We start from the raw sequence: 27,579 nt of genomic DNA on the forward strand, positions 1-27,579 counted from the left end.
CAGCCCCATAAGGGAACTGATTTTGACCCCCTCGGCCAAATTGCTGTTGTCCCATTCCTTGAGGCCCTTGGAATCCCTGCTCTGTAGGTGATTGCCCATGATTAAATCCCATCCCAGGCCTGTTTCTGCATTCCCTTGCGAAATGCCCCTATCTCCCCCAATACCATCACTGTGATGTTCCCAATCCTCCTGCTCTTGCTCCTCAAAATCCTCCTCTTCCTGTTGGTGTGCCTTCATACTGCGACTGTGAGTAGGGGTACTGTTCCCTTTCCCCATTGTCCCTGTCCTCCTTCACCAGTGCCACATTTGTGGTATTCATAATTTGTTGAGTGTCTCCTGTCCTTTCCCCCTGAACCGGTGCCGTCACAGGTACTTGGATGACAACATTATTTAATTTTTTTTCCACTAGTTTTGCCTCGTCTGTTTGCCGCTTCTGGGCTGTCTCCCTGTCCCGCTCCTTGATTCGCTTACAATGGTGGACTATTATACTTTGTATCTCTGCCCATCCTTTTGCTTCAATTCCCACAATTTTATCTAATGCCTTGTGGACCCCTTTTGGTAATCCCCTCTGTACGATAAAATAGAAATATTGTACTGAGTAGTCCCATTGCCCTCCTGTCTCAACTCTCCACATTTCCTGTAACTTAAGAATAAACCTAACTGGGTCCTCATCATCACCCATTGTGCAGTGCATTAAAGAATGTAAGTCAGGGGTACCTGGGTACATCTTTTGTAGGGCATCCCATACCCTTGCCGTACTTCATTAAAGGCTGCTCCATTATGTTAATTATCTGCAAGACTTGTAACAGCATACCCAGCCCTTGCCCATATGTCCCCAGCCTGGGCCCCAACTATGGCGACCAGTAAACTCTTAATTTCTCCTAGTGCTAAGGCTACCCCTGCTGTTTGTTTTTCAAATTCATAGATCCGTTTATTGGCTCCAGGTGTAAGCTGGGGGAGAGCTTTAATCAAATAATTTTGTCCATTTGAGGCCATGGCACATACTTCATCATCCCTACTCCTTTATGTATAAGAGGTATCTGCATGTCTATTTTATTGTGTACCCCTTTTAAGTATTCTTCTGATCTTGTACTATCACCATTACATCTGGTATATTTCTTGGTCTATCCCTCCTCACTGCCACCTGTGGCGAGGATGGGTTTCTCGCCGCCTCTTCTCCTTGATCTCTTTCTTGCCTTACTGCTTCATTATTTCTACCACCTTGATCTTCCCCTTCATTGCCAGGACCGTACATACCATCTCCCCATTATCTTTTTCAACACAAACATTTCATATTGCCCCGGGTTGAATCTACACAAAAAATCTCCTGACTTCCAATCCCCTATTTTCTGCACTGGTACCCTTATTTCTGGTGATACTTCTTCAGGTTCTTAACTCATTGTTTATATCTGCTTGTGGAGCCTCTGGGTACACTGATGCTACAAGCATGTCAGCGCTTGTGGATGGGTTATATGGAGGTGGACATGCAAAAGCTCTTGAGTCCCCCTCCTAGTTTGCTAATCCTGATAATCCTGTTCTCTCTACCACTGGAAGCTTATAGACCGGATTTGTATACCCTACTGCAAGTTTAGGCGTTACGGGGTATATCCCCTTACATTGAATCTCTTTTTCCCTTTATATTTTGGTTCTAAAAAGATGGACATTTTTTCTAGCATGTTTCTGTTATGGGAGCCCTGCTCTGGACAGGAGCAGACATCCCCCCCTTCCTTTGTTTCCAATACCCATTGTTTGTGATATTTATCTATCCTGTCACAATACAGTAGCAGGATCCTATGCATGTGATTAATTGGAGTGTCTTCCCCCATAATGTTGCCCGCGTCCCTAATGCTTCACTTAGACCTTACTTAAATGCTGCGCACGCTGCTGCTTGTTACACAAAAATACAGATCAACCCACCTTTTCCCCACCCCCTTTTATTCTTTTCCACTTTGATTTCACCGACACACACACTGCGACTCGTCCACCTTCCTTCCTTTTTTACCACAAAAGACAGCAATAGAAAATGAACAAAAATAATTGACTAAATTCCAGGCCCTTGCCTTATAAGGAGCCACTACTTTTTTTCTTTATATCCTTTATATCCTTGTAATACCACCTTGCCAGATTTTTTAATATGCTGAGGATCTCATTGCTTTTATCGTCATAAAAGAATAATGTGTTGTACTACCTTCTCAACCTATTATGGCTGAGGATCCCTTACTTCCCAGTCATTATACGTGCAGGCTCCCTTTCCTCTCAGTCTTTTATATGCTGAGGCTTCCTCTTTCCATTATAAAAGGTAGAAAACAAAAATATGTGACAACTTCAATACATAACTCACCTCTTAACCAATCTACCCCTTAACACATCACCAGAAATCCTATTCAATCTATACCATAACACATTATCAAAAGTCCTATTCAATCTATTGACCTTGTACTTTCCATTCATATCAACATACCGTCGTACATACATGTCCCCTTGTTGTTATCACTTGGAAGAGTATGCCCACATGCGCATGCTCACTTGAGTTTCTTCCGTTACGAAGTCCCAATGCTGGCCTGTCTTTCTCTCTGGAGCCACGCCCTGCTTCAGTGAGCAGAGAGTATTTCTTTTAAAATGGCTCCTACTAAAACGGCTCAGGATACACGTTTTTTGATTTTGGGGACTGGTCTCTGTCAATGGGCGTGACTCCTTCCTGGTGACTTTAGGCCTGGGGCTTCACAAACTACAGGGGCAAAAAACTGAGATCACATCGGGTCATCACCATTGTTAGGGTGTCCCTGAATATAGGGGTGTCCCTAATGATAAGGGTACCCCTAATCATGCTCACACAAGAGTAAATTCACCCCTCGGGAAGTAAGTCCAAGAGTCTATCTTGCAAGGATAACAAATGTATTCTTTTCAGAACATGAGGATGGCAGCAAAGAACTCTGCTCCCTGAACGGGCTCGTTCTGTCCCTCATCGTTCCTTTCTCCTGCCAAACTGGTGCCAGGCAGGAGCTTATATACCCCTGGCTTGCTGCAGTTGTGTCACTGGATACGGGCCATGGCTTCATCCCAAACCATCCTGCTTCCATACAAGGGATGCTCCAGTCTTCTTTTCTTCATTGGCTGCAATATATGTCAGGACATGCTACCTTACATTTGCTAGCCTATGCAAAATACACTGTAGCTCATGTTTTTCATCATTTTGCTACCTATGAACATTTATACATAAAAACATTTTCCCATCATTCTACTCATATTTGTATCTGGTCTTATAATCTCCTTAAAACCTTGTTTTCCATAATTCTGCATTGTGTGCATCGAGCATGTCAAATTTTAGCATGCATGGGCTTTTGACAGACAGCAGACAGTTGGTCAGTGAAGTTGTGCTGCAAGTGCTGGCACGAACACTGCAATGCCTGTAGTCTAATTTTAGCACAGGCTGCATTCTTTCTGAGAAGGGAGGGGGAGTTTTTGACTCATACCGTGCTAGGTTTTAGAAATACATAGGATTTGACATTTGCAAATGTATCCAGCTAATAGTTAATTGTGCTTTATATTTTAAACAATAACTACCTTCTTTAGTGTCTGCCCATGTCTGTGTATGTGATTATATTTGCATGAAAAATCCTTCCCAGTGTCCCTCCCCCCCATTATAGCACCTAAAAAAAGTCAAAAGAAGTCTTGCCTAATTCTAAAGTGCTTGGGGGTGCGGGAAGACCCTAGTTCCTTCCCAACAGAGACATAATGACTTCTAGTGTCAGCGGTTGGTCCCCATGGTTAAATTATATCAAGTGTTGCTACTGCAGACTTGGTTGCACGCATCTCCTCAATGAGGGGCCGATGACACCAAAGCTGCAGAGAGGGTGCTTGCAACCAGTTTTGCTTGTTATCAAGCCACTGTTAGGAGGGAAATTGAATTGAAAAAAACAAAGTGTGCAATTTTATTATAAGAATGTTGTACCCACAGGCACTGGTTCAAAGACCAGAAAAAAGGGTAATTATTCTCCATTTTAGGACAAATCTACTTTTTGTGAGTGAGTCTATACTTTGGTTACAGAACAATCGCCCCACTGAACAGAAATGTGCATGCGTGCAGTGCAAATTACATGACTTACTACATTAGGAAAAGATTTATCTTTCCATTATTGAGGGAGTGAGGAGTAAGGCACATAAAAGCAGCTCTTAAGCTACTTCTTTCCGTCCCAGATTTGACCAAGATTAGTGCATTTATTCTTATATTGAGATCTCCCTTTGGTTTCGCACCAAGATATTACGAAATGGAATTTTTGAAGTGTTGCTACTTTTTATGCACGTTTCAATTCTTTTATGTTGTTGTTTTACTGTTTGTATTGTTTTTATCCTTTTACTATTGCATCATTTGATGGGAAAAATGGTTTCTGAATGAAGAAGATTTGATTGATTGAAGGTATGGCGGAATGGATTATTGAGGTTGGAAGAAGTAGAAAATCAACTGTGGGAGAAGAATCCAAAATTAGTAATTCGGATAAAGTAGTTAATTGAGCTTTTATTTTAAAAGGCCATGTAAAAAAAATGAGGAGAAGAAACAGACATGTTATAAAAACTCATAGTGCAAAAACAAGAGGAATAGGCCCAAAGTTGGAAAGTTCTCATTGACACATTTAAAAAGAACTGATGTAAATATACAATTTAAATATGGTTTAGTAAACATAGTTCAACTATGTAATAATTATTGAAATTGAAAGCGCTTACAGAGTAAATTAATTTGAGCTAGTTTAAGTACCCTTTTCAGTTAAATTTGTCGTAGTTGTTGGTAGCTGAACAGAGCAAGAAGTAGTTGTGGAGGCTCGTAATTAAATAGACAGACACTTAGGCAGCAGAAAGTCTGATGCTGTCTGATCAGAAAGGGTTTGTTGATACTTAGCGAGTAAAGAGGCATCTTGACATTTCCATGGAGACACGTCACTAGATTGCGCACAGAGAACGTTCAAATGAGACGTTCACTGGCGTTGTGACAAGGGGGGTAAGCGTCTAATGATGTCAGCTTGAGGGGTGGGCAATCTGATTTCTTGCCACAAGGGCACTTGAGCTTAGGGCAATGGATCAATGGATAGATTATCACAAGATGGCGGTTTCCAACCAGTGGGTTTTGCATGAGTAAATGTCAGAAAACCCAAGGTAAGATGCATTTTGAAAAGAAATCCTCATCGATCGATATAGGCTCAAAAATACATGTCCTATCCAGTGGTCGAAGTGGGCAGGAGCGGTTGGTAGCAATGCTCCTCTACTTTGTTTATTTAAGTTTTACTGTTACTATACTTTTTTAAACTTCTTTTTATTGATTTAACAACATATATAACAACTGCCCCCTTAACCCCCCCCCCTCAGATGCAGTTGAGGGTACTTCAGGCTCTACTGAGGTCGACTCAACGGGTTCATTCCATGTCTAGCAATCTGAGGCATTGGGGGCACAACTGGGCTTGAAAGTCCTCCTTCAGAAAGTTCAGAACCTATAAAGATAACGTTCTGGAATGGTTTACTTTTAAAATAAAAGTGTATGAAGAAGTTTAAACTGGCACTTCAGTGCACTGCAGTGAACATTCCCTTAAACAGAAGTTGTGTTTGTTTGGGGGTTTGGATTGCATGTGGCAAGGCCGTGACAATGGGGTTTGTGGGGAGCTGGGGCAAGCCAGCAGGGAACATAGTTCCACTATTTCTTTTCATACACTTCGACCTGTCGTCCATTGGGCCAATACAATTCCTCAGAGAACTTCCCCTTTAAGAGTGGGCCCTGCTAGTGCCCTAGGCAGCAACACCCCCTAGTCCAATGAGCAGCACAGGTCACTGTCTAGCACAATAAGTACCGCTGTGACATGGAGTAGCTCCCAATACAACGGGCAGCACTATGAAACTTTCAAAATAATGAGATTTGTTATTTGGTTTAAATTATAACTTCAGCACTTATTACATAAAAATATTCAGTCATAATACAAAACTTCATTAAAAAACATAATATCCTTACATTCATCATTTAACATTTCATTACCTAATGTAATATAAAAAGGAGGACTATCCCAGGTGTCCTAATTTGCATTCATTCCAAAACTCTGTTTACTTTGAACACGTTTCCAAAATCGTGTCACAGCTGACGATAAGCACGTTATGCACCTCATCCAAAGGTGATCCGCAATCACATCCTGTGTCTTCTAAACAAACGGTATGAATAGCTCTATCCTACCCCCTAGCAGTGCAGGACAATATAAGTACAGGTGTTTGAAGTTTTCCAGCTCTTTAACATTAGTACAGAACCTACAGGCTCTTTTAGACCTCGGAATCCCTCGGCTGGCATCAGTAATCTCAAATGTTTCTAAGGTGTTAAATCGAAATTTTAAATAGATGTGTCTATTGACCTTGGTTGGAAAATGTCCGATATTTCTGCAAAACTTCAGGTACAGGTTGGAAATTATTGATTTTTTTAGATACGGTCTGGCTGCTATATCAGCCAAATTAGTTATCCAATGTTGTTTATTGCCTTTTTTCCAAGTTCTTCAAGCTCAGTATTATAGAGAAAGTCTATTTTTATTTTTAAAAAGTTAATTTAATTCTCTAAATGTATTAAAAGTAACATGTGTTCGAGGGGATTGGGTCCTCCGACGTATTCCATATCTATGACAGGTAATGTCCACAGCTGTGCTGCTTCGGAAAATCTTCGGCGTCTGCATCCTGCGTCGATGACGTCGATGCGCCGTCCCCGAGGATGTCACCCGATGTGATAAGTAGGACGCACAACGCCCCTAGCCTCAGTTCTGTTTTTTTCCGCGAACGTGTTCGCTTCGTGAATCTCGGTATGCCTCGACTCTTTGGAGTTTGCTGTTTTCAATTCTCGGTTCGTTGAACCTTTTCGGTTTTTTGTGAAGACCTGTTCGTGGACTGTGGGTCCAAGTGGTCGGTCACGGACTCGCACGTCGCCTGCCTCTGGTGCCTCGGGGAGGCCCACGATGCGGACTGTGTCGACTGCCAGTCGCTCACGGCAAAGGCCTTGCGGGAACGCAAGAAGAAGCTGTCGGTAGGTCGGATGTCTAAGCCCCGGAAGTCGTGGTCTGCGGGGCTTTTGACGGATGACTTGAGGGGAGACTCTCCGCGTCATCGTCGGAAGTCCAGTGGGTCTCCTTCCAGGAGTCGGTCTCGTCACTCCTCCGCCTCTTTGAGGCATTCCCGAAGCGCCGGCATCAGTCGCCTTCCCTGTCCTCTTCTGAGGACTCTGCCCGTCGGCGGGTCGCTTATGCTTCCAAGCAAGCGACACCGGAGGAATGGGCTTCCTCCGGGAAGCAGATGCTAGCGATTCTTGAATCGCAGGGCACCGGTCCGTCCGTGCCTCCGAGTGGGGTCGGTTGGCACCGGTCGAGAGACACCGCTCGTACGCCTTCGGGCTCAGGTGGTCGGCACGGCTCACGGGAGGGGTCCCGCTCGAATAAGGGATAGCCGTTCTCACCATGCCCGTTCCAGGTCCCGGTCCTCGACACGCTCGAGACCGCGTGATCCTGTGCCGTCTTCGATGAAGATGTCGACGCCTGTGGCGCCGAGGTCGTCAGCGATTTCTCTTGAGGCTCCGCCTCCGAGGGGGTTGTCGACGCTGTCGGTGCCTAGGTCGTCGAGAGACACGCTCGGAGCTCCGGCTTTGAGGCCTGTGTCGAATCTGCCGATGCTGGCGGCGCTGCAGCTGATGTTGACGCCGATTCGCTCGATGTCGACGCTGTTTCTGTCGATGCCGGCGCCGACTCGTTTGGCGCCCTCAACGCCTTTCGAGGTGGTGGTGTCGGAGAGGCCCTGTGGCACGGGGTTAGCCCCTAGAAAGGCTCTGGCTAAGGTCAGGCACTGCTTTGGTCCCCAGAGGTCTTCCTCTCCCCGCCTGGAGTACATTTCAGAGGGTGATGAAGGCTCTGATGACGGCTTGGTCCCGGTTACGGTTCCAGATGAGCTTATCTCGGGCCATAGCCAGTTTGATGACCTGAGGCAGTCACTGAACGATGCCAGGGGACTGGAAACCTTTCCGGAGGTGGAGTTTTGTAGGCCGGAGCCTGGCACTCATGCCGATTCTTCATATCGGCGCCTTATGTCTCAGGTCACCGAGTACTTGGGTTGGTCAGCTCCCCCAGGGGAGTTTGTTCAGGATGATCTCACGGACATCCTTGATCTTGCTCCTCACACTGACGCGGTTTTGCCGTTTCATATGGCTCTGCAGAGAAGGGTGGCGGCGGCTTGGACTGCTCCGGAGAGTCTCCCGGCAGTGGGCAAGTCTTTGTCGTGAAAATACCGTCTAGCCAGTAGCGACCCCTGCTACTTGTCCAGGCACCCCACTCCGGAGAGTTTGGTGGTGCAGGCAGCTAAGGCCCGGCCAAAGCAGGCGTCGTATCCTACCATCCCTCCGGATAGGGACGACAAACGTTTTGACGGCTGGGCGAAGAAAGTGTTTTCTTCAGGGGGTATGGTGCTTCAGGCGGCCAACTCCATATGTGCCTTGTCTCGTTTCACACACACTCTGTGGAACTGTGTTGCATTAGCGGCTGAACGTATTCCCGAAGGGGACGAACGGGATGGCTTCCTTGCTGTGGTTCAGGATGGCAAGGATGCCATGTGTGAGGCCGTTCAGTCGGGTTTGGACATGGCAGATTGTGTCAGCCGGTCCATGGCGGCGAGCACCGCAATACGCAGGTTTGCGTGGTTGCAGAAGTCTGGGTTCGCTTCTGATGTGCAGTCCCGGCTCCTCAACATGCCCTTTGACGGTGAACACCTTTTTGGCAGCAAGGCTGACGAGAGCCTTGAGAGGTTGCAGACCTCCAAAGCTGCAGCGAAGTCGTTGGGCGCTGCAGTTCGCCAACCTCCGCCTTTTCATCCTAGGGGACAGCAATGGAGGGGAGGTTCCTTTCGCTATTACTTGTCCTTCAGTAAACCGAGAGGAGCTAGCAGTCAAAGAGGCCACCGTAAGAGTGCCAGAGGTGGAAACAAGGGTACTCGAGGTGCCAAGGCCGCTGGGGCAGTTGCCTCTTTGCCCTCTGGCAACACAGCAGCTGCTACCACTCAGTCATGAGGCCAGGTCCCATGGTTCGCCGGTTGGGAGAAGGCTGGCTCCGCATCTTGTAGAGTGGCAAGCCATTACTTCAGATGTGTGGGTTCTGGAGATCATAACCCACGGCTACCGTCTTCCTTTTCGGCAGAGGCCTCACGACAATCCACCTGGGAACCTCTCTTTGAAGAGTCCGGATCCGCTCTTTGCGCAGGAAATTCAAGCCCTGCTGGAGAAAGGCGCCATAGAACTGGTGCCTGTAGCGGAGAGGAACAAGGGATGGTATTCTCCTTATTTTTTGATTTCGAAGAAAGACGGGGGATTGAGACCCATCATGGACTTGCGCAGTTTGAACAAACTCCTCAGGAAGGTTGGTTACTCTCTCTCAAGTCCTCCCGGCCCTTCAACTTCAGGACTGGTTGGTGTCTCTCGACCTCAAGGATGCTTACTTCGATGTGCTGATCCATCCCAAGCACAAGAAGTATGTGAGGTTCGCGGTTGGCGACTCGCACTTTCAGTTTCGGGTCCTGCCGTTCGGATTGACCTCCGCCCCGAGGGTTTTCACCAAGCTCATGGTGGTGGTGGCAGCGCACCTCAGGAAAGGGGGGATTCACGTACCCCTACCTGGACGATTGATTGATCAGGGGGAGCTCTCCCGAGCAAGTCCTGGATCATCTGTCCGTCACCTGCCACTCCCTTCACAAGCTGGGCTTCTCCCTCAATTTAAAGAAGTCCCATTTGACACCAACGCAGCGGCTCCAGTTCATCGGAGCAGTGCTCGACACATCCCTGTGGCAGTGTTTTCCTCCCCAGGTGAGGGCTCTTCACATTCAGCAGATGGTGCACAAGTTTCAACTTGCCCAGAATCTTCCAGCGTCTGAGTTCTTGAGACTGCTCGGCCTCATGGCATCCTGCATTCTTCTGGTGCCAGAGGCTCGTCTGCGGATGAGATCTTTGCAGTGGGTATTCAAGCTCCAGTGGTCTCAGTCCTCTGGCAGGCTGTCGGACCCTGTTCAGGTGCTCCCCTTGGTCGCCCAGGACCTTCTGTGGTGGGCCGTCGAAGGCAATCTGATGAAGGGGGCCCATTTTGGCTGCCTAGGCCGGAGGTGACAATCGTGACGGATGCATTCCTCACGTGGTGAGGAACTCATGCCAACGAGTTGACAGTCAGCGGTCGTTGGTCTCTGTCGGAGTCCAGACTCCATATCAATTTGTTGGAGCTGAGGGCCGTCAGGCTAGCCCTGAAGGCTTTTCTGCCGACTGTGCGAGGAAAGAGCGTCCTGATTCTAACGGACAACACGTGGCCATGCACTACCTCAACAAAAAGGGGGGGCAGGGTCACTTCCTCTGTGCAGGGAGGCGATGCAGCTCAAGTTCTGGGCCATCCAGCAGGAAGTTTCGATCTTGGCTGTTCATCTGGCCGGAGACGACAACGAGACGGCGGACGCTCTGAGCAGGCAGAGCACGTTCTCTCACGAGTGGGAGCTGGCTTAGGAGATTCTCCTGGAAATCTTCGCCCTTTGGGGGACCCCTCAAGTAGATCTCTTCGCCTCCAGTGTCAGCCGGAAGTGCGAAAGGTTTTGCTCGCAGGAATTTCCTCCAAAAGGAGCCTTAGGAGACGCGTTCGTGGTAGAGTGGTCATTCCCACTGCTGTACGCGTTACCTCCAGTCCCCGTCATCCCACAAGTACTGCAGAGGTTACGGAGGCTTGGTTCCCGGATGAACCTCATTGCTCCGGCGTGGGCCCGGAGGACGTGGTACCTGGACCTTCTCGACTTGTCCATCTTACCTCCACGTCGTCTTCTCTACCGAGACGATCTGCTCTCACGGGAGAGGTGTCAGGTTCTCCATCCAGAGGTCAGATCCCTCAACCTTCACGCTTGGCTTCTGAAAGGTTGAGGTATAAGGATTGGGACCTCCCTGAAGACGTGATGGAGGTGTTGCTCTCGGCCAGGCGCCGACAACAAAGTCTCTGTACCGTTGCCGTTGGAGAAAGTTCTGCGACTGGTGCAGAGTTAAGAATGTGGATCCTTTTGAATGTGACATTCCAATGGTTCTGTCTTTTTTGCTTTCTTTGGCCCACAGGGGCGTGCAAGTGGGGACCATTAAAGGTTACCTGGCGGCGCTGTCCATCTTTAAGCGCTCATCTGAAGAATGTTCCTATTTTAAGATTCCTTTAATTTCTCAGTTTTTGAAAGCGCTCACTAATGTGTTCCCTCCGTCACCTTTTCTGGTGCCTGGTTGGGATTTGAACCTTGTTCTTAAGTTTCTTATCGGTGCTCCGTTTGAGCCTTTACATTCTTGCCCTTTGAGGCTGTTATCTTTGAAAACTGTGTTTTTGGTTGCAGTTACTTCCGCTCGCAGAGTGAGTGAGTTACAGGCACTTTCAGTTAAGCCACCCTTCACTGTGTTTCATAAGGACAGGGTTGTCCTTCGAGTTTGTCCTTCTTTTCTTCCAAATGTGGTTTTGGAATTTCATTTGAGCCAGAAGGTTGTTCTTCTGGCGTTCTATCCTCCTCCACATCCTGGTAAGGAAGAGGAGAGGCTCAATAGGCTTGATCCTAGGAGAGCGTTGAGCTTTTATATTTCGCCCATGTCCCGGGTCAGAGTGGACGATCAACTTTTCATTGGTTACGCTGGAAAGCGTTTGGGACAAGCTGTGACGAAGCAGACTTTGTCTCGGATTATTTTAGCTATCTCCGGTTGTGTTACCGCTTGGCAGGTAAGGACCCTCCGGCTGGCTTGCGGGCCCATTCTACCAGGGGAGTGGCTGCGTCTACTGCCCTGCAGAGGGGTGTTCCTATTCGTCACATCTGTGATGCAGCCACCTGGGCTTCAGTACATACTTTTGTACGTCACTACTCCCTCGATTCCATCAGAGGGCAGGATCTGGCCTTTGGCAAGGCAGTCCTATATACCGCAATTTGATTGGGCATGCTAAATTTGTGTTCTATATTCTTTTCCCACCTCCTTGCTTGGTACTGCTTTGGGAGTCTGTCATAGATATGGAATACGTCGGAGGACCCAATCCCCTCGAAGAACGAGTTACTTTCTTACCTGGTAACGTTCTTTCGATGGGATGGTCCGACGATGTATTCCATATCGCTCCCTCCCTGCCTTCCCTGGTTCAGAATTTCTTTTGCGATTGCAGCTTGCGTTCCGCAAGGCCTTGTGTGTCTGACTGGCGGAAAACTGGTTGCACACGTTCTGGGAAAAAACTATAACTGAGGCTAGGGGCGTCGTGCATCCTACTTATCACATCGGGTGACGTCGGCTGTCGGAGGAGGTCCTCGGGGACGGCGCATCGACGTCATCGACGCAGGACGCAGACGCCGAAGATTTTCCAAAGCAGCACAGCTGTGGACATTACCTGTCATAGATATGGAATACGTCGTCGGACCATCCCATCGAAAGAACGTTACCAGGTAAGAAAGTAACTCGTTCTTCTTTGCCCTATTGCTATCTCAGAAGTTTGTTCTTCGCACCCAAAAGGGAGTGCATTATCTTGATGAAGAAATATACTCGTGCAATCTACAACACTGTTATTTTGCTTGTATCTTGACCGGTTTCTCCTTTGGCAATACATTTTGGTAGCTTTGATCTGATGACGTATTTTGTTTATTGTGTTTTCTCTTTTGGCAGTTGAATCGGAGCGACAGTGACAGCTCCACCTTGGCCAAAAAGTGCCCATTTGTGAGAAATGCTTCAGAACGGCGCAGCTTAAGGGTCAAAAGGGTAGGTACCATAACCTTATTATTATTTTTTTTAAATCATTTTTTGCACTCTACTAAATTGTTGTGCTACTGAAAACACATTAAAGTGAGATATTTGGATGAAAATATTGGGCATAAAGTTATCTTGCATTCTGTTTAGTTGTGCCCCATTTAGGACTTGAGAAGAGTTCATGTCTGAGTATTTTCCTGCTTGCAGAATGAGGTGTTCCCACCTTGCTTGAGAGTAAAATGCTTACGTTTTTGAACATTAGTAATTATTGCCTTTAATTTAATAACGATTGAGCTGCCTGGTTCCTAATGTGTGAAGATCTGGATTCGCTACAATCTCCCATATTTTCTTAATGGTTTTAACGTGTAACAATGACGATTGTTGAATGTTATGATGTCGTTATGCGATTTATTTTTGCCTTTTCATAAAAAGTTAAATACACTTGAGCAGCGAAAGAATAGTGTCAAAACGTTGCACAGTTTCAACATCTAAACTGTCTGTCTGTTGCACAGGATATTGTTTGGTGTTAGGGGAAATTGTTGGGAGAATATAATGTGACGAACTTGCTGCTATTGTTCACAATCACTACAGTTCTGTTGAAGTTTCACCAACAACTGAGACGCCTTCCACTCTGTGTATAAAATCGATTATTCGGATTTGTATGCAAAACTGCATACATGTAGGCACTGTGCTTTTGCGCCGCATGTTGTCACACCTCCATTGCGGCACACCGTCATAGTTTTCTACTTTTTGGCATGGACATGATCTTGCTTCAGGTGTACAAGGGTAGGATTGCTGTGCAGCACTCCTGTCCTGTGTCCTACTAAATATCTTATACATTCTTAGACTCGCCCATTCTATTCACCCAAAGATCTGGCCTTAAAGACAGTCAAATAGGTTACATTTAATTTGTTACAGTTGATCCACAGAAATGTTGAATTTTCAGCGTTGAGAGTAACCACCCTCATGATATATGTATTTATGTGTGTATATTAATGGTGTTTCATTAAGAGGCACTACAGAGATCAATACTGTGGCAAGCCCACCTGCCTGTACCTTACAATAGAACTAAGAGAATAATGGCCGACAAGCCAGGTGATGTTTAGTGACCACAGGAACATTAAACCAGGAACGTAAACAGACAGGCAAGAGAATAGACATAAGTATTTACAAGGAAATGTTTGGGAATATTATTTTTAGTGGGAATGTTCGAATAAAAATCCCCACACAGTTAATTTGTGATTGAACTGCTAATTCCTCAGTGCAGTGGCTCAACAACATACTTAAATATAATGATGTAAATAGAGTTACAGCTAAGGAATGGGACATGTGCCCAGTAGAACTAGAAGTAGCTCCAGCCACTCAAGACAAGCCATCCTAGCCTTCACTATTAACTTTCACACTACTTGACCTAACTCAAGATGACTTATTGGCTAGAAACAACCAACAAGAAGGCTCCCCACTTGATTGCTGCACCAAGAATATTTTTAGAGAATTTCCCAAACATAATCCAGTTGTCGAACTCGGAGCAATAATACATTACTCACTGCAAAGGCCAGGGCTTTTAAAATTGCCTTGCTCAGCCGTCTTGAGAAGAAAGCACAAATAGTGCCAAGAGACTTCCCAAGCTTTAGACCTTTGTCAGACATACCATTCCCTACCAATCTCCTTGAAGAATTCAAGAGTTACAAGCATTTGCAGAAGAAAATGTAAAACTTGGAATCGCTACATAGCAGAGCCTATGATCACTCCCATTTCGGCTACCTTTGATGGGATGCAGACGCACAAGGGGTTGGGGCCTTATGTTAGACTTGTCTGTAGCATTGATCAGCCACTCCCTTTTTCTAACACATATATAAAAATGAGTATCACAGAAAAGCCTCTAGATGGGATTAGTTCAAACTTAATCAGAACGACATCAACAAATCACCATGTCACCTTTCTCATCAAATCTTCAGAAAGTCTATTGCAGAGTAGCACAGGGCTTTTTTGCCTTTCTCTCCTTTTTAATAGAGATCTTCCCCTTTTAGTTAACAGTAAATCACATTTGGGCATCAGTGCATACAACTACATGGATGACACTCAACTAATTCTAAACTTTCCCCAGATGTGGGGCTCAATACCCAAATTTGCCACGGGACTTCTGTGCAATGATGCCCGGATGAGCAATAATTATTTCAAGTTGAAGACAAAGATGCTACTGGGTAGTTCTACTATAGGGAGGGGGCATCATTTGTCCTACACAATAACCCATTACCCACCACAAAAGTAAAACATCTGGGCATCATGATTGATGCTGTTTTGTCCTTGAAAATGCGGAATCACATCTTTTACTTTTTCACTTCCCCTCTGCAACCCAAGCTATGCTGGCGCTGGTTCCATCATATTTGGTTTATGTCAACATTGTTTACTTAGGGGTTCCTAAGTACGTATTAATCAGTTTGCAGAGGATTGCTTAGACTTGGGAAGCTTGAGCACATCTCCCTGGCTGTCTGATCTCTTCACTGGTGTTCAGAGGTGGCACAGTTGTAATGTAAAGCCTAATATGTGTTATACAAGCTAATGTAGGGCACAGGGCCAACATTTGTAGTGTACCAATTCTGCTGTTATCAACCTCATTGCTGCCTGCACCCTGCCACCTCTAACCTCCTGGTTCACTGAAATTTAGGAAAGTTGGAGCAGGTTGCCGAAACGTTCATATTCTGCTGCAAAACTGGCACTCTGTACCAACAGACTTGAGAATAACACTAGATCATCTTGCCTTTAGGAATAATCTCAAAACATTCACATTTAATTAAGGCAAAATTGTGCTATCATAAACTCATGCTTTGTCAGATATATATTTTTCTAGATCTTTTAGTACAATAAGGCCACTTCTGTGGTGATAGTGTACTCTATGAATTCTTAATAATAATAATAAAATAATAATAATGATGAATATACACTGCAGGTGAGGGGTTTTAATTGAGGGAGGTGGTAATGCAGTGGAATATGGCGGTGAAGAGGAAGTGTCAAGTAATGACCCCAATCCAGTTGCCCCTCTCGTAGTGCCCGGTACTTTCACACCAAAGTATGTGACGTATGATGAACATGTCGCTATCATCTCTTTAACATCCGTAAAGTCCGTTCCTCTCTCACCTTCCATGTTACCAAACTTTTAATCTCCTCCCTCATCTTTTCTCGCCTTTTCTATTGTTCTTCTCTCTTCTCCGGTCTCCCCGCCTCCCATCTTGCTCGCTTCAAATCTCTCTACCACTCTGCCATCCCCACCCTCTGTCTACTCTCTCCCCATGACTCCATCTCCAACTCACTCTCTTACCTAGGATGGCTCCCTTCCCACTCCCAACTTAAATTTAATTTCCTCTGTCTTGTCTTTAAATCCCTTCATGACCTTGCCCCTCCTTACCCCTCCACTCTCCTCTCACTCTATACCCCCTATCGCTCCCTTCGATCTGCTGATCTCTTCTTACTTTCTGTTCCCCCACCACCTTGTGCCTCCTCTCATTTCCGCTCCTTTCAGCTCCTTGCCCCCTTACACTGGAACTCCCTACCTCTTTCTATCCGCTCCTCCTCCACCTATTCCTCCTTCCGCACCTCACTGAAATCACTTCTTCTTAACTCCCCTCCTTGACACTTCCCATCTCTCTCCTTTCACCCTTCTAGTTCCCTTCTCTCTGTTCTCTTTCTCTTTACTTTTTCCTGTCTCTCCTAAGCTCTCCTCTCTCTATAGGTCACGTCACTCATTACTCTTTCCTTCTCCTTCCTTCTCCACCCCCCTCTACTCTCCTTTCCCTCGTATGCAAATTGTTCTACATACCGATTTTTATGGCTTGATTCATGTTTACTGTTAATGCTTCTACTGTTCTATGTTTGATGTGTTTTGTTGTGAACTGTAAAGCGCCTTGAATTAAGGCGCTATATAAAACAATAATAAATACAAATACAAATAAACCAGCAGAGAGTAGCACATGGGCTCTGCCCATTAGCTATCAGAATAATAGCACCTATTAAAGTACAGACACCGAAGAAAACTTGGACAGTAAGGTATCCATTGAGAAAGTCATATTCACATTCGTGACAATGACGGTTGTCAAAAGGCAATACCTGAAGAAGCCAAGAAAATAATGAAGGAAGATGATTGGTGACGTCATGAGAAATAGGACTGACACACATATAGAATATATAATGACCTGAGAATGCCAACAAAAGACAAGAGACTATGGATGAATGACATCTTGAGCCACAATGAAGAAGTGATGCCAAATTAAGAAACTCATGCCACATGCATGATGAAGATATTCAGTCAGTTTAAACGTGTACAGATGCAAATAACCGCAAGAAGCAAAGACATCGTGAAGCTTGCTTATGCTTAATAGTAAATAGACTGCGGCAAGTGCCAACATATACAAGTATATACCTCAAAAGCACTTTATGTACAAATATAATTCCACTACGCACATGAGCAGAATTGAACAAAAGATTACTAAAGGTCGCAAAACGAAGTGTGTCGCAGTAAGAAAATCATGAATCAGGGCAGTACGAAACCCGGCTGAGGATGATCATGCCAAGAAGCTGAGGTCTTATCTGGCTGGAAAAGGCCAACATTGAATACAATTAAGGAGAAAAGAACAGAAGATCCTGTTCAGAAAGGTCAAGGTAAGCCACAGATGGAAGAGGACTGGTAGAATTAAATCAAATATACAAAAAGACACAGAGAAAAAGACAATTTCACAGTATCCAGTCACGTGACAAGGCAGGCTGGAAGATTGAGACTTTCACACCTACGCATGGATCTCCACCATGCCTATACTCCTTAAAAGTTCTCCAGACCACAGAGCAGACTCGAGGCCAAAATACAAAGCAGTAATTGACACATGGCTACTGAAATAATGATTGATTGTAACATAATCCGTGGGGAGCTGGGGTGAAGGCGAGCTCCTCTGCACGTGGATGCTCTTTCTGCGTGCTGCTAGACGTAGATGGAAAAGTATGAGTGGGGTTGATGCCAACCCAATCATAGAGGACCGTGCAATCTAGGGTCCTATAGTGAGTAAAGCCAATGGGACGTCGTACTTTTAGTGATGTTCATAGTGGCCATTTTGAAGGGAGGGCTTAGTTGCCCTACCTGACATTGATTATCCAATCCCCTTTCCCCGTTACCACATACAGATATAGCACCTATGTTAAAGTCACTTTCCTATAACCAATCACGTTGCATGTTAGGTTTTTACGAATTGCCACGTAGAAATGATGTCAGCAATGACGAATTATTGCTATAAATACTGTGTTTTTTCTAAAAGTGAAGAGAGCAAGAAGATCGAGCGGTTAGTGGTGTTCGTTGTAACTTGTCATTAAACGGATTCCCTTTGCCAAACTATTGAGTTGTCATAGTTATTTGATGCATAAGTATGAATCTGCATCCCCATCTATCTCGAGGGTACTGCTACTCATCTTAAAGGGCTGTTTGAGAGATCATCCAGTTCACTGGTTGCCCCTTCAAGATGTTGGAGAGTGAGTTTGAGGTGCGACTTGAAATCTTGAATGTTAGTTACATTTCTGATGTCATTGTTGGTACTTCTGGTGTCTGGTGAGGAGTGAATATGAGCGAGTTTCCAGAGATGTGTGGGGCAGAGGTTGAGAAGGATGTCAGAATAGAGGGTGGCTGGAAGAGAGTGGCAGGAGATGAGAGAATCCATGCTACCCTGTACCAGCACTTGACACATGATGTCTGCACTTACCCTTGCACCTGCCACCAGCTTGCCCCCCTTCTTATTTATTGTTCTTATTTATTGTTTTAATTTATTTACTTTTCCCTCCCCCTCCCCTGCGCGATCTCAATGTCACCTGGCCTAGTAAGATCGTTGTCTCTGTCTTCCCTCTGTTCCCCTCCCTTGCCTCGCCACGCCTTGAAACACTTGCATATAGGTGTGTACTCTTACGTCCCATCCCTCGCGAGGGACGGGAGACGGAACCTTTTTCACCAGAAAAAATCTTCTTCCCCTTTAGATTTAGAGGCACGCGAGGCGTGGCCCTGGGAGCATGCGCTCGCCACTTCTCAGCCCCCTTTTCCGCATCTACTGGAACAGGCCAAATTCACCAGCGCTCCTGGGTTTAGCTTCGGCCATGTAATACCACACGCTCTTCCCCGGATATTCTTCTCTTTGTCTTTTTTCTTTTCAATACGTACTTGGTCCTCCGACAATACACACCTCACTGGCACATGTCGACTTCAGCGGGATTCAGCAGGTGCCCAGCCTGCGAGGGGCTCTTCCCTGCAACCAACCCCCATGCCCTTATCCTCCGCTGCCTTGGCCCCGACCACGGCTGGCAAGATTGTTCCGCATGCAACGCATTGACTCCACGGGCTCTGAAGAACAGGCTAGCTAGGTGGAGGGAGCTGTTCCAGAAGTCACCTCCGGAGGACCTAAAGGACTTCATCAAACATTGCTCGAGGCCGAAGGAAAGGCCTCTATTCACCATCGCACCCCGTAAGGACTCTTCCTTCCCAAGGAAGCGCCCGACTGGGAGGAACCTGTCGGGCTATAGTACCAGCACACGTATCGAGGTTAGTTCAACTACCAGCCTCAATGCCGAGGAGTCTCTGGATCCTTCCGGTGTCAGTGCTGAGGGACCACAAGGTTCTTTTACCAGGTTTACTCCCGAGTGGCAACACCCTAGTACCGGTATTATGTTCGAGGGAGCGCCTTCACGCAGCACTAACGGCAGCTCTGCCGAGGGCAATACGCCTTGCAGGTCACGGCCTGAGGTGCGGGGTAAGCCTTTTGTTCCAACACCAAGTGTCTTGGACGGGGCTGGGTCCAGCGAGCCAGGCACCACGACTTCGGCATGTGGCACGACAAAATGGCCGCCACGCCAGACAAGATGGCTGCTCATCCGAAACCGCTCTCGCGAAGCGGGTGGAGGAAAGAGTCACAAGGTGGGACTGGTGTCAATCAGGTGTGTCGCCTACAGTTTATCAGCAGTGCAGGGCAGGTTTCCCCTGCAACCCTGGCAGAGTGTACCCCGGCCCCAGCTGCCTTTGGCAACTCCATCAATATCACCTGCCACCTATACAGCCTCCGAAGACAGTTTCTTCGAAAGGTTCCTAGGGCTGATGCGATCTCCCCAGATGGGGGCCAACCTCCGGGATGCCATCAGGGACATGCTCCCTCAGGTCACCCCACCGGCACCCAAAGTCATTCCTATGATGGCTCCGGTGCCACAGGCCCCAGCGGAGACACTGCTGCCCCAGCCAACTCCTCCGATTCCGGCTTCCCTGCCTCCCGCAGTTCAGGTGGTTCGCGGTTCCACACCAGCCTCTGCAGCAGCCACCGGCTCCGGTCTCAACTCTGCAGCCCACAGCACCCAGCACTCCTCCACCAGCTCTGGACCCCCGAGTCTGGCAGACATGGATGAGGAGGAGGACCCCAACACTCCATCTTCAGCCAGGGACTTCCACAAACGCCTTGCAGGTTTGGCAGAGTATTTGGGCCTGCCTCAGCCCAAGGTAGAGCAGCTCGAGGAGGGGGTCTTAGCAGACGTCCTCACCCTAATACCCCCTACCAAAACGGGGATCCTGATGCAGAAAGACAAAGTTATCCTGGCCAAAAAGGGATGGCTCAAGCCGCACTCGGCCCAGCCTGTCAATCGGCGCCTTGACGCCAAGTGCAGGAAGATGGAAGGGGACACACTCTTGCTTTTATGCGCATCCTCAACCGCACTCTTCTGTGATAGCTGCGGCGTCTCTCTATTCCAAGCCTCAGCCGTCTTCGGCCATCTCGTCCTCGAGGCAAGGCAAGGAGGAGAAGATCTTGGAGGCGTACGGGAAGAAGCTGTACTCCAAAGCCTCCCTGCACCTGCGGCAGGCCAACGCAGATGCCATGCTGGCAACCGCTAAACAAAGGTTCTGGCGGGAAATTGCAGACTTCCTCCCTGAACTTGCGCCACAGAGCTAAGCGCGCTTCAAGGCGGGATTAGGATAATCCAGGCTTGCATCGCAGGACATTATGAAATCCACCGTTGCCCACATTGATACCTTTGCCTGGACCATCTGCATTGCCATGGACATGAGAAGGACGGCATGGCTAAGGACCACTAAGTTTAACTAAGTTTGCAAACCGCAAAGTCTTTATCATTTCTTACAAAGACCACGCCCAAGGCCTACACCCAGTCGCAGCAAGGCTCCGACAAGGGGTGGGCATTTGGCGGGTTCCGAGGCTTCCAAGAACAGAGGTCCAGACTACCGGACCGTTCTCCGAGTTGGCATCAGTGGAAACAACATAAGGGCGGGGGCAAGGGGTTTTTCCAATCCCCCTACTCTGCAACAGCCTCAGAGGGAAAAAAGGCATGACGTGCCCCTTCGGGTCCACGTGTCTCTGGTGGAGGGCAGGCTTGCCTTTCATGTGGAATTTTGGCCTCTGGGGACAACAGGAAATGCCAACAGTTTGCCTCTTGGAAGGGGAAGGGCTTCGGCTCCCTGGGCGACGCAGTCCAGATCCAATGGAACAACATGACGGCATTTGCCTTCCTGCCCACACCCCTGGTACACAGGGTGATCTGCAAGATAAAGGAATCCCGGCACCTCAGCATCATTTTGATACCTCCCTGGTGGCCTTGGTTCTCCAAGCTCCTCAGCCTTTCAGACAAACCACCCATTCACGTACCGCTTAGCCCAGTTCCTCTCCTGGCCCAGCAGCGGGCAGGGTACTCCACCCTGCTCCTCACAAGCTAGCCCTCAAAGCGTGGTTCCTGAGCAGGTCACACTGAAGCACTTAAGCCTATCTCAGGCTAACCTTGAGATCATCCAGGGCGCTAGAAGCAAGGCTACTAGGAGCCAATATAAATGGTCTAGATTCTGTCATTGGGCCGACTCTAGGGAGATCGACCATTTTAAGTGCACCTTACACGACATACTCTCCTTTTTAAGCACACCTCGCCCACTCCGGCGTGCAGGTGGATACATGCTGCACCTATCTGGCAGCCATAGTGGCTTAAAGGAACTCTGAGGAGGACCTCTTCTCCTCCTCCAACCCGGTGGTCAAGCGACATCTGTCAGGCCTCCACAGGCTTTACCCGCCCAAAAAGAAGCCACACCTGGTGTGGGACATTAATGTTGTGTTGGGTGCTTTAGCACACACACCTTTTGAGCCTATGGCGTCTGCGGACATCAGGCTGGTACCATAAAAAGAGCTCTGCTCGTGGGCCTCAGCTCAGAGTCAGCGCAGAGTCAGCAAGATCCAGGCTCTGTTGGCATCAGAAGCCTACACCACTTTTCACAGGGACAAGGTCACCCTGCAGACGCACCCTGCGTTCCTACCAAAGGTGACCACCTCCTTCAATCTCAACGAGGAAATAGTCCTACCCACTTTCTTCGCCGAACCCCAGGACGAGCCTCAGAGGGTCTTGAACCGTCTGGATGTCAGACGCACAATGAAATGCTACCTGGACAGGACCAAGGACTTCTGCAAGTCGGATGCCTTGTTTGTCATTTGCAGTGGGTAAAGGCCCGGTTATCAGGCCTCCAAGGCCTCCATAGCAAGGTGGATGGTTGCACCCATCAAGGTGGCCGATTAGGGGCAGCAAAAACCAGTGGCAGCTAACTTACATGCCCCTTGCGGTCAGAGCCAAGGCCACGCCCATCGCGTTCCAATGGCATTTGCTGTGACAGGTCATCAGCAGGGTGGCTGTTTGGACACCACCTCTAAATCAGACGCGGCATTTGGGCAGGGGGTTCTAAGAAACCTGTTTCTGAAGGAGGGGTTCCTCTCCACCCTGAGGCTACATTCAGCTGTAATCACCCATACAGTATGGAGGAAAGGGGACGGGACGTAAGGGTAATTACTAGTTACTCACCGTAGTGACTAACGTACTCTTAGGAATCTAAGTGATTTGCCCGTGGCTGAAACTACCGCGGGCAAATCGTTTGCATGAGAAAGGTGCAAACTACCAAAAGTTTGCACCTTTCTCATGCGAACACACTTACATTCTCACACCCACACACACAACACACCCATAACACCCCCCAACCACACCCTCAGCACACCCCCACCCACCCCCCCAACATAAACAAACCCCACTTACCTTCATCTTGACGCTGGGTTCCTGCAGCGGCAGTTCCCTTTCACTCCCGTGATCGGGAATCGGCGCTGCAGGGTCCTTTTCTTTTCTTTTCTTTTCTTTTTTTTTTAACGGAAGGCTGCGGGGGTGTCCCTCGCAGCCCCCGCTCACTGTACTATAAAGTATAGTGAGCGGTGCGAAGCAGGGGACACCCCTGCAGCCCCTGTTTCTTTTTTTTTTCTTTTTTAAATGGAAGGCTGTGGGGGTGTCCCCCCGCAATCCCCGCTCACTATATGAAGCATAGTGAGCGGGGGCGATACAGAGGACACCCCTGCAGCCCCTGTTTTTTTTTTTTACAATGCTACCACCAAAGGATCGAACTTTTGGTGTTCGAGCCTTTGGTGTTAGCATTTTTAGAACTTTTGGTCTTTGCAACCATTTTTACGGTAAATTTGTCCTAGACCTACTCTTAGTCCATAGTCCCCTTTCCTCCATGCGTCCCTCCATCATCCCACCTAATAATACAGTTATCATTAGGCAATGTTAAATATTGCCAGCGCGTCATTGGGGACTGAGGAGTGGCGCCGGTGGGTGGAGTCAGGCGAGCTCATGCGCCCAGGGCCGCGACCCCACGCGCCTCTAAATTTAAAGGGGGGAAGATTTATTCCGGTGAAAAAGGTTCCATCTCCTGTCCCTTGCCAGGGACGCTTATACAGTATGGAGGAGATGGGACCATGGACCAAGAGTATGCTAGTCACTACGGTGAGTAACAGGTAATTTATAAATGCCACATCATATCATATATCAGGCTGTAGGATGCAAGTCCATGAATAGGCTTAACGACCAGAAGCAGGAATTTGAGCAGACGTCCATAAAGAGGCAATTGATGTGAAGATTGTGGGGGGAGGTGGGAGAGAAATTGGGGAGATTGTAAAGAGTGTGTGTTGTAGTTAGATCCCTCTCTTCATCAAATCGAGTTGTGAAATCTCCAGCGACAGTTTGCCAAGTTTAAGGTTTGGCTATGATCGTCTAGCAAAGCCAAAAGTCTAGTTGTATTACAAACAGCGCCTCCCTCCACTTGTTTCATAAGTTATAAAATGCTATGTGTTGCGCTAATTCAGGGGACCTCGTCCACTGACAATATACACCAATCACCACTGACCTTAAATCATTTAGATTGCCATTGCCCCACCAGTTGCCATCTGCCCCAATACCAAAATTCTGCCTTTGCCACTGCAGAGTGTGAGCGAGGCTGAGCAGGCAGGACTTAGTGCATCAAATATGGGCATCGTTTTACAAGAGGCTTTACATTTTCAGTATCTGGTCGTAAATTGGAAAATAAAAGTTTAAACATTTAAGTTCAAAAAACAAAATTTGAAAAACAAAAGATTGAAAAACAAAAGTGGCAACTAGACCAAAAATGAAAGTAACAATTAAAAGTAATTAACGGTGAATTGGTCAAGTAGTTGCAGACTGACACAGACTGGTGCTAATCCATTTTAATATTATTATTATTATTTGTTTTGTAAAGGAGCAGGAAAGGGTATGCAAGCCAAAAGGGGACAAGAGGCGAGTACCCTCATAATGTTTCTATTTGTATTTTATTTGATTTAAATAGTGCTTTACGCCAAAGTGTTATAATAAAATGCGTGACTTAAGGATCGGGAAAATTAATTAGAGGCTAGAAGAGAGGATGACACAGGGATCTAAAGCACTTTAAATGTAACATAAACAAATGGATGAATTAAGTAAATATTTTTAAACTTGCTTAGTAGTTGTACAAAGAATAAAAATAACCTGTTTTATTTTAACACTATAATTTTCTAGATTTCATTTTCCAACTCTGGCATTTCTAACTGTACCTTTTCAAACTTAAGTCCTACAATCACATTTTCTGGGTAATTTAGTTCAGAATGGACTACAATCCATCCAAATTAAAGGCGGTGCATGGGGCTTACTGGTCATGCCATCCATTGCACCAGGATGACTAGAGACACCCACATACTGCCATACCGCCCAGATTGTCTATAGCTGTACATGCCCTTTGGTCTGCCCCCACTGGGTGGAGAGAGGTCATGGCTTGGTTCAGTTATGTGAGGAAGGCATGGCAATAGTAGACACAGACACAATGGATACAAGTTTTGAAAACCTTCATTTACACTTTTGATTGGGGTGTTAGATTTCCTAACTGGCCCTAACTCTAAAATGGGAGTAAGCTCGACCATTAAACAGTGCAAAACAAAACCATACGTTGCTGTATGGTAGTCCTCAGATGCACTCCTTAGGACACCTCTAATCCCAGGTAAAATACACTGGTCTATCATCCGGGGAAAAAATGAGCACCTCCTTGCCCGGGATGCAGACTCCAACATAAATTAATTCAAACTGAAAAACAGCTTCATATTGATCTCAAATGTAAATCTCCTACATATAAATCATATGCATACAAGCAGCCAATGGATGAGAATATGAAGTCAACTTTATCTCTTCATTTTCATGTGAACATAGGTAAACTCAAAAGCATGGTATACAAAAAATAAAAGGGCATATGTGATGTAAATACTCAGGTACATGTTCATTGATTCTCAAACCAGTACAATTTGTCACAATATACAGTATTCAAGAAATAAATTCACACCAATTCCTAATTCAATAACTGTACCACCAAATCAATACATAATGATAAGTGTTTGAACAAAGTCCAAAATAGCTCCTTAGAAGTTGGTACATAACCAACTTGTTCCATATTCTAGAAAATCCATCCTCCGGGCAAAGAAAGCTATCTGTTTCACTTGGCGCATAAAATTCCTTATGCAGATATCTAAAGGAATTGTAGAAAAAATTAATATCAGTAAAAGGGAATTAAAGTCTAAACAGCTATGGTATATGTTGTATAAATGAATAGCTATGACATGGTTTGCTTAACCAGCTCATTCCGGAATGGGCATGCGAGGGAATGTTCTATAGTGGAATATAGAACCTTTGAGTAGTTGTTGTTTCTCAATTGTATTTCAGTTAAGCCTGATATCTTGGAGGTGTTGGGGGTCTTCATCCGATGTGCTTAATTCAATGCAATAAAAGTACATTGTAAACATAACCAGCGTGTTTGCTTCTTTGACAATGGCGACGAGGATGGGATTAGCGTTTCTGTGAAGCCTGACCTGCTTCCCAACGCTCCCAGCACATCGAGACCCCCAACACCAGCTGTCTGATAGAGGATGACACTTACCTTGTATCACGCTGTGGGAGAGAACCAGCCACCAGGCCCCATGCTGTTGCCCGCCCACCCGCTCTGGAAGAGCAGGTCAACGCAGGTCTGTGTCGTTGGAGGGATACTGGAGACTGTGTCGCATCTGGTCCGGTGGCGACACTGTTTGAGGACGTGACACGGCTTTTCGGAGCGGTTCCCCGTGGTTCTCAGAGTCGCACCGTCTTGTGGGTGCGATACGGCATCTCTGAGCAGTCATACGCTGCTCCCAGCCCAGTGCCTGATTTAGCTTTTGGATGTTGTGTCTGCACCGAGCGCGTTCAAGCGGGTCCTCGTCATGTGAATAGTCACGTGTGTGGATATCAGGAAGTAAACACGCCAGAATCGGGAAGGCACCGTGGAAGGAGTTGTGCTGTCGGATTATGCCTTTTGTTCCCCGGATTGTGGCTCGGAGCGAGTGAGCCGTCTAATCCACCTAGGGCCCTCAGGGGAAGGCGGTCCGTGGTTGTTGGTTTGATGAACAGAAACTTTCAGGTGAGAGTGTAGCTTCAAAATAGTAATGCACCGACCTTAAACCTCATGTCGAATCTCAAAGGTAGGGTCAAAACTTGGCTCAAGAGGACAACCCCACTACAGTTGGGAGAAAGGAAGAGTCAGCCGAATAGCGCAAGCTAAGGAAACAGGGAAAGAAAAAAAGACTGGTTGGAACACAAACCAGTAAGCCAGTCAGTGCCATAAATGGTATCAACCCGATCGGTTGAAACAGCTTGGTTTCTAGTCTAAAGGGGAACAGCCGCGCATAGACCGTCCCTACTGGTACCATTGCGTGCCTGGAATTATTTACAAACAGAGGGAACTGGCTAAGGGTTCTATGTCGTAACATTCTACATGGCCACCTCGATCGATGGCAAGTAAATAGACAAGTGACGACTTGAGTGCCTCTAACTATGCAGGCAGAAATGTCAGGAACGTTACACAACGTCTGCCGATAATGCACAATATATATGCTGCCCTATTGCATGTCAATCTGCGGTTGCAATGACGAATGCTCGGGGACACCTATGAAAATGTTACTGCAGCCCAATTTCCAATATACTCAACCTAGTCAATGGTGAATGTATATGTAAATCGTCCTCAACGCTATGACATCTATTTTTCCTGATCAAAAAGGGAAAATCTTTAGAGCAAAGTACACTTACCCCTGCCAAAGACAAAGAGAGACACACCGCCGGCCGACACGTATGCACGCAGCTGTGTGCCAAACAACTATAATGGTTGCCATGACAATGGTGCGCAGGCACGCCGTTGTCGGATTCTGTGAGTCGCCATCATGGCGTGGGCAGACAATTTCCACCAACGTCAATCACTGCAGACGTTGGGGCGCCACGGAGGGCAAAAATTGTTAACAGCATCTATCAGGGCATACGCTCTACATACCCACAGGGGGCATGCAAGAATAGATCATAGCAGCAGGCACGGGGGAAGTGCATAAAAAGATCTGCTCCAACCACCGTGCTGGCCAAATTAGATACCGCACATGGGGCAGGCGGCAGGCGGT

General features: G+C 46.9%; 1 protein-coding gene across 1 annotated transcript in view; it reads left to right on the top strand.

The window, feature by feature from the left end:
* Positions 1-27,579, top strand: part of WWC2 (WW and C2 domain containing 2) — a 2,565,136-nt gene that overhangs the window by 2,444,210 nt on the left and 93,347 nt on the right. The window contains exon 20 of the mRNA XM_069631472.1: positions 12,677-12,769. Within this exon, the coding sequence (XP_069487573.1) occupies positions 12,677-12,769 (93 nt within the window). The remainder of the gene's footprint in view (positions 1-12,676; positions 12,770-27,579) is intronic.

Source organism: Ambystoma mexicanum, chromosome 6q (assembly GCF_040938575.1).
Source record: "Ambystoma mexicanum isolate Mex_15411 chromosome 6q, UKY_AmexF1_1, whole genome shotgun sequence".
Classification (NCBI taxonomy): domain Eukaryota; kingdom Metazoa; phylum Chordata; class Amphibia; order Caudata; family Ambystomatidae; genus Ambystoma; species Ambystoma mexicanum.